The 7,715-nt window shown below is 40.8% G+C and overlaps 1 protein-coding gene across 1 annotated transcript in view; it reads right to left on the minus strand.

Annotated features, from left to right (window-relative positions):
* Positions 1-3,956, minus strand: part of ZDHHC17 (zinc finger DHHC-type palmitoyltransferase 17) — a 67,695-nt gene extending 63,739 nt beyond the window's left edge. Inside the window, exon 1 of the mRNA XM_032106228.1 lies at positions 3,865-3,956. Coding sequence (XP_031962119.1) covers positions 3,865-3,927 — 63 coding nt within the window. The 5' untranslated portion in view covers positions 3,928-3,956. The remainder of the gene's footprint in view (positions 1-3,864) is intronic.
* Positions 3,957-7,715: the final 3,759 nt, after the last annotated feature.

A 7,715-nucleotide genomic window follows, 5' to 3' on the forward strand; every position in this document is an offset into this window, starting at 1 on the left:
GATAACAAACATAAGCAGCATAAGCAGCACTCCCATACCAGGGCTACACTGTATAAAAGGAAGCAGAGTTTGCCATTCTGTCACCAGAAACCTAAACAGTGGGAGAAAGAAACAAATCAGCAGGGACTACTTAGCCCAGTGTTACTCTGGCATCGTAGGGTGCTCTGCGTCCCTCAGGGAGCTACCATATCACACTGCAGGTCAACCAATGCCGTGTCTGCTCCAAGACCTACACCCACAAGGCTCCCTTTGGTCATCCATGCACTTCCCAACCCTGCTGAAGAATTCATGTATATGAATCAGAGTCACTCCAACAGTCTATACTCCTCTATATTCACGTATTTGATACACCACTCAGTTATCCAGTTGCAGAATTAAAAAACTCGCATTTGATCTCTAGAAAGATATCTAAACTCCAGCTGAACACATCAACAGCTGGATAATCCACCACTGCCCTCCTTCCTTGGTTACAATGATTATTCATCCTCAGCATTTACCACTTTGTGCTTTTCAATTTGATCCCATTCAAGTTCACTTTCCAGTCATTGGGTCTTGTTAAGCATAAACTGAATAAAGCACTGGATTTCAGTACGAAAATACTCACACAGGGGAAAAAAAGATACTTCTCACTTTTTTAGATAATGTGAACGGGGCTTTTGCAGGCCTTTTACCATAAAGCATTATTAAAATAATTTTTAATTATTTCCCATACTCTTCACTATTTAACAATAATTTTTAAAGACAAAACTTCATCATTAGCATTACCACATGTTCAGCCAAAAATCCTCTCCTTGTTCTTACACATTTCTAAACAAAGCATTATACTGGGAACTTCTGCTGAAGTGCTTGTATCCTATCAATCAATAACTTTTGGGATACAATCCCGTGCATATGTTCCTTACCATCAATTTACTTTGAATATAGCTGCACTAAGGTGTGCCTGCTTTACCAGCATAACTTCACGTGAATTCTAGATGGTTTTGTACAGTTCCATCCTCCCTGCTCAGCACCCATCCATCTTGTTTGTCTGCAAGTTCTATTAATGACAACTGTGATATTACTTCCAAATCATTAATGAAAAAAGACTGAGTCTAGTAGACTAACTCCTGCAAGACTTTTAGGAATAATGACATTCAGGAATAATCCTAACAACTATTTCCAAGATGTATTAGTTAGCCAGCAGTTCTCTGAGCATTTATCATATACTATAAGATCATTCTACAAGTATTACATGCGCAATTAATACTATTTGTTGTACTTCACCACTAAAATTATCTTCATAAGCTTTGTTGTTCCACTAGTAATCTTACAGCTAGAAGAGAAGAGTGAGATCTACACTGTCATACTAAATTGAACTTCTCATAAGAAAGAATAAATATCCTTGAAAAGAAGAGTCCATTACTTAAGTTCAACTTGCATTCATGAGAGAGGGAGCAAGGGAGGCCCAAGAACCCAGTCAGCAAGATACCACACAAACCCCATAAAAAGCAGTCCCAACATAAGTTTCCTAAAGCATTCATATTTTCATCAATTTCTACCTCTTCGTACCGAAGTTACTGAATCACTTTAAACTGAGTCTTTCACAAATAAATAAATAAACAGATCTCCCAGCACACCAGTATTTAAGTAATTTTTCACTATTTCTAAGAATCTCTCTCCTACAACATTAATATTGTATTCTAGTATTTCATGGCAAAATGCAAACACATCTCTTCAAAACAAACAAACAAAAAAAAACCCACAAAAACTTCTAACTATTTGAAAGTAATCCAAATTAGTCAATACAAAAAGACAGCAAGAAGCAAAAGCCTCATAAAAAAGGCATGGAAAAAATACCTGAAAAAGACATCTAAAATAAACAACAGCACCATGAAACAAACAAACAAACAAAAAAGTAAAGATTTTGACAGTCCTATAAAAAGCATGGGTTTTAAAAGTATATAAATGTTGAAACTGATTATATGCTCCAATGTCACTACTTACATAAGGACATGGTGCTATTTTCTTGAAAAAAGTGGAAGTCACCAAGTATCAAGGCCCCCGACCCTCAAAAAAAAATGACTGAATACAGACGCACTGCATTGTTCAGAGGGCAGGTCTGTGACAATACAGCTCTGCTATGGCACAGAATCCGTAAGTTTTTAAAAGAGTATTTCTTGAGTATCTGTTAACAGTCAGTCTGTCTCACCACCAACATGAAAAACATCCTTCTCTTTTAAAGCTTATCTGTACAAAGACTTTAGGGAACAAGGAAACACTCACTGAAATCCATGTAGACACTATTTTGTGAGTACAAAAAAGATCTAGTCAGATACTCAGCATTTCTGGAAAACTCAAATAAAACTCTCTCCAAACGAGTGATAATTACTGCATATTAAAAGACTCCAGTTGATGGTACAGCATGCTATATATATTAGCTTCCTTTCCCATCTTTTGTAAACACATTTGACTTTATGCATCAAAGGAACAGCATAAAATTCTACCAGATTAACTAGCTAGACTACCAATTTAAATTGAGAGATTTTAATCTGCTATACAGTAATTACTCAAAGTTAACAAACACGAATCTTCAATCTTTAAAACACAATGGTTTTCTGACAAGCCGTAAATGCTTTTTATTCCATTTTCCAGTCTTAGACTGCCTATCTGAAGCTTCCACAAGTTAAGAACACTTTCTTTCAAAGAACATCAATATCCTACAGAGTGTGGATCACTACTGAAAACTTGTGTCACCTCTGAAAATCATCAGACACTGCTACCGATGGTACTGCATTCAGTCTGACTCCAGTTAGGCTGAAGAAACATGTAGCAACAGTCTATACAAATCCCTTAAAATAAAGCCCAAAAATAATAAAAAAATACAAAAACAAAAACAAGAACAAAAAAAAAAAAAATCAAGACACTTGGGGTTTATTGCTTTGCTAATTACCCTTCAGAACAGACTGGTCATGAGCACAATTTAGAGAGGCAGAGTAGGTAAGATACACGATCACATATAGAGGCCTACAGAGCCTCTTCAGTCATCAAATAAACTAACATTCTTTTAAGACACTGTTTAAGAAAAAAAATACCATCTGTTTAGCAAAAACTGGAGCCTGACATATGCACTTATCTGTTTTGTAAGCTGAAAAATCAATTCTTACAGTCCTTAACGTATCAGGTGACAAGTCCACACGTAAAAGCTTTTCTAAACTATTTAAAATACATTTCAAAACAGTCATACTAGTCCTCAAGAATACACACATGCTGCAAGGTGGGCGCCACAACAGAAGGGTAAAAAAAATGGCACGAAACGACCTCTACATGTTACCTGTAAACATTCCTCCTACCGCCAACACACTGGAAAAAACAGACCGCTTGCTCTCAAAATAAGCCCACGCCACACGGGGAGCGCTGGGCTGGATGGGGCCGGACCCGACCTGCGGGTGAGCTGCAGACCAGTGCCATCCAAACGCAAGGGGAAACATTTATTCCTTCGCCTCCGAGCCGCTTCCCCCGGGCTGCCGCTCAGGGACCGCTGCCGCGGCACCACCCGGGCGCCTCTGCCCCCGCCGCTGCTTCGCCCCCCGACTCAGGGACGGGCGGGACCGCCGGCGAGGGCGCACGGGAGGGCCAGGCGGTGGACCTCGCACTGCTCCCCGCCACCCGCACCCGCCTCCCCGCCCTGCCCGGCCCTACCCACCCCGGCCCGCCGCCGCGCACACCCAGGCCGGCGGCGGGGGGCGGCGGCGCACCTCCCGCCCTCCGTGCACCCCGCCCGCCCGCCGAGCCCCACTCCCCCCCTGCCCCACGGCGGCACGCCGTCCCAGCCGCGCCCCGAGCCCCGCTCCCGCGCCCAGCTCCCGCCCGGCGGGCCGCTCGCACCTCCGGGTGCAGGATGGGGACGCAACCCGCCTCCTTCTCGTACTCCTCTAGCGGCGCCGCCATCTTCCTGCGAGCCCCGCGCCCGCTGCATGCCGGGTAGTGCGCGCGCCCGCGGCGCCCCGGCGCGCCGCCGCTTCCCCTCACGGCCCGCGCGCGGGAGGGACGTACTGGTGTATGGCTAGCTATAGGCATAGATTATTTGTATATCTATATACACACGCACAGACCGTATTTTATATATGGTATATGCCTATAAGTATATACACACCCCATACTTTTGGAGATACCAGTATCAATTCTCCTGGAACCAATATTTAGTATAGCTTAGGTTCGCGGAGATACTCAGCCTTATAAGGTTCATTACAAGTTGGAATGTGAGCAAAAGGAGAGCCTTCCACCTTCTACATTTACTGTAGATTTGGTTCCAGACTAAGCAACTCCCATTTTTCTTTGGGAGTTACCTTCATGCCTGCTGGGGTAGCAAAGATCATGGGAAGAAAGCACAAAGGTTTTATTAAGGTTTTTTTCTCTCAGCTGCAGGAATGTTTGAAACCCCCCAGCAGTCCTGAGGACTTCCTGAGGAAGCAATTCCTTCCAGCCGCTTGTGCCCTACTGGGCTGGTGGTTTCCTCACATCCCAACACACACGCACTGCCCAGATGACCCTGCTGTGGATTTAGGGGCTAGTTACTAAATAGGCTTGGTACTGTTTAGCTGGTCATTTCTGTTCTCACAGGCTGCCTCATGTGCATACAGCCAAGATTAGGAATCCTAAAGCACTTTATTTCAATTTTTTAAAAATAAATTACATTTTAATCAAAAATGGTTTTGCAATTACAGAATGTTAATGCTGGTTTGACTGCTGCTTTATATTGCTATATCTATGGTGCTCTCATTTGCCTTTGTGAGAAAGGGACCCTTAGATAATACATTTTGTTGTATCATAATACATTAAGCTCATAATCCTAAAACCCTACAATGATATTCTCTTTATTACTCTTTCCTATCTCATGCAAAATGTAACAGAGAAGCACTAATAAAATCTGACTGCAGCGTTATTAAAATGTTAAACCATAAATGTCTTTCTTTTCTGAATTTAAATTCAAAATTGTGAAGAAGAATGACATAAGATTTAGAAACCGGGGGTGTGAAACAGGTCTCAAAGCACATATTTGAAACCATAAGGACTGAAGTGCTAAAAGAGCAGAACAAGACACAGAGTATACAGGAGATGATCTTTTTTTAACTGTCTATATTATTAAATGTACCAGGGCTTAGATATAATTTGCAATTTGATTTGCATGAGGAAGAGGGTTTTCAACCCCCTACAAACTCCAGGAATAGAAGTCCTATCAATCACGACAGTTTATAATAAAAGCAAAGGTGATAAAATAACTGGAAATCTTTATCGTATTTTTACTAGGCAGATTATTTTTCCTTGCAACTCTGAAGAAGTTATTCTTTGTCCCCTGGCTCTGAACTGGATTTTAAACATGTATTCTGACATCTGTCTAGGTATTCGTAGCCTGTTCTTCTGTCTACACATTTTGAAACCAATTCTGTTCCCAGATACATCTATAAGGAGTATTTTTGCTGTTTAAAGTGGTGCCTCATCTGTGAATATAGTTCATGTGCAGCCTATTACATCTTTCTTCAGAATGAGTGTCCCTTTTACCGCCAAGACACAGCAGAACAAGAATACGGGATTGTGCTACTGTGCCTCTGCATTAGAGCTCCACGTTCAAAAGCTAGCAGTGGCTCAGAAGTTTAAAAAGTTTTCCACACTTCAAGCATTCCCTGTCCTTTCCTGATCTACGTGCAATCTGACACAATTGCATGGAAACATGCTTCTTAATTGTTTTGCATTGTCATTAGAGAGAGGTTATGGTCTGTGGAGAGTAAGCAAATGGCAGATACAAACTCAGCAATCTGCTACAGAAACAAAGTCTACTCCTATTTCCCACAAATCTGAAAGGCTGTAAGGTTAGATATTTTTCTGGACCCTGCCAAAAAAATTACTGTCTGACCTTGAACAAGTGTTTCACTTCTCTGTGATTTACTTTAAATCAAAAAGTTTGTCATCTCATTCAGGAGGGTACTCTGGGAATTTATTACCATTGCAAAGCAATTTTATCTCTCTGATTAAAGATGCCTTGTAAATGCAAGGAATTGTTGTTGATCAGTGGCAGGAAATGCTCTTCTGTGTGATTGCATTGAATGCTCTATAGCTGATGTGTGAAGTGCACTCCATATTGACCAAAGAGGTTTTATCCAGTTCTACTTAACTAAGCATGCGATAGGGACAAGTCTGTAATATTGGTTAAACACCACATATGCTAGAAAATTATTTTAGGTCCTATTCTCACAAAAGGAAAACAATTCACCTGTACCACAGACACATAGATTTTCTTCCCTTTCTTTTGCTTTATGTTAATCACTGTGAAAAGGGGCATAAGACCTGGATACCTCTTAATTTTCAGGTAAGCCAAAAAACAGCTGAACTGGGATGTAATTAGCACAAAGTCTTATGACTCTCTGTTCTGCAACATGAATTTTATGTTCTTTAACAAGCTATTAGGAAAGAAAAAACTTTGGCAGGGACAAAATGTATTTATGGAATACACATCTGTACACACAGTTCAGTACTGGGCATTACGGTGCAGCTTTTTTAGTTTGTATCTTCTACTAAACTGTGAAACGTGACAGTGAAATAAGAGACGTTTAACATACATTTCTTAGTAGTAGCTTTGTATTATGCTATCAAGACTTAATAAAAAGTGTGGGTAAACAATGTTTACCTTTGCAACAAAATATTGCAATTAAAGCTAAATGTTTATTCTCATGGCAGGTCAAAACTTAAAGTGAGAATATTGGAATGTCTTAGTACAAAAACAGGTAGTAAGTCAAAAGTACCTCACCTAACCCTACAAGAATGTGTATCTTTAGAAGAGCTGTGCATGTCCTTCACTTTTCATACATAGTTTTGATTAATTCTATTCCAATTAATAAATCATGAGATAGATTTGCCACCATACTGAGGTACCTCTGAAATTTTCCCTTGCATAGTGACCCAAAAAACTAGCTTCACTATCAAGGGCTAAAATATCTGGAAAAGCCATGCTGTGTTCCTGTCTTCTGAGTATGTTTGCAGAGGGGCTCTGAGTAATTATAATTCTCTATCTATGCTTCATTTTCTAATCAATTACTGTTTGAGCCTTGTGCTTTATATATTGGAAATGACACCCACTTACCTACATGTGTATACCAAAATGAATGTATAAAACATGTCATTCTGCATGGGTTTCTCCAAGTCTATGACTTCTCCCTGCATTCATTCTTACATGGAGAATATCCACTTCTCACAGTTTGGATCAGTTTGGGTGACTGAAAGCCTGTGAGTTTGCATGACGGCTCCACAGAATTTGTCTTTAAAAATATAATCCAGCTGAAAATGCTCTCAAAGCAAGTGCATTAAGAGAATATTAAATATACACGATTGAAAACAGAAATCAGATAGTGAAATTGTTCAATACAGTACCTCCTGTAACTGCAGGCACTGCTTCTGTTATAGTATTTCAGGGTTCTGACAGTTGCGTGGATATGAATGAAACCCGCATGACTAAACCTGTTTTTAGTCCCAACTGGCTGCCTCACACACTTGAGAGGGGTGGCTATCCTGGAAGGCAGAGCCATCAGAGCTTGCTGTGGGTCCAATCCTGAACCACTGCAGACTTCAGCCCTCTCTTCTAAGGTAATGTGAGACTTAAGCGTCCTGGGCTGAAAGCCATGGCAGTTCAAGAGAGGATTCATGAGGGGATCAAGTGTCCTTACTCAGAGGTGGCAGCATCTGTC

Source organism: Corvus moneduloides, chromosome 4, assembly GCF_009650955.1.
Source record: "Corvus moneduloides isolate bCorMon1 chromosome 4, bCorMon1.pri, whole genome shotgun sequence".
Classification (NCBI taxonomy): Eukaryota; Metazoa; Chordata; class Aves; order Passeriformes; family Corvidae; genus Corvus; species Corvus moneduloides.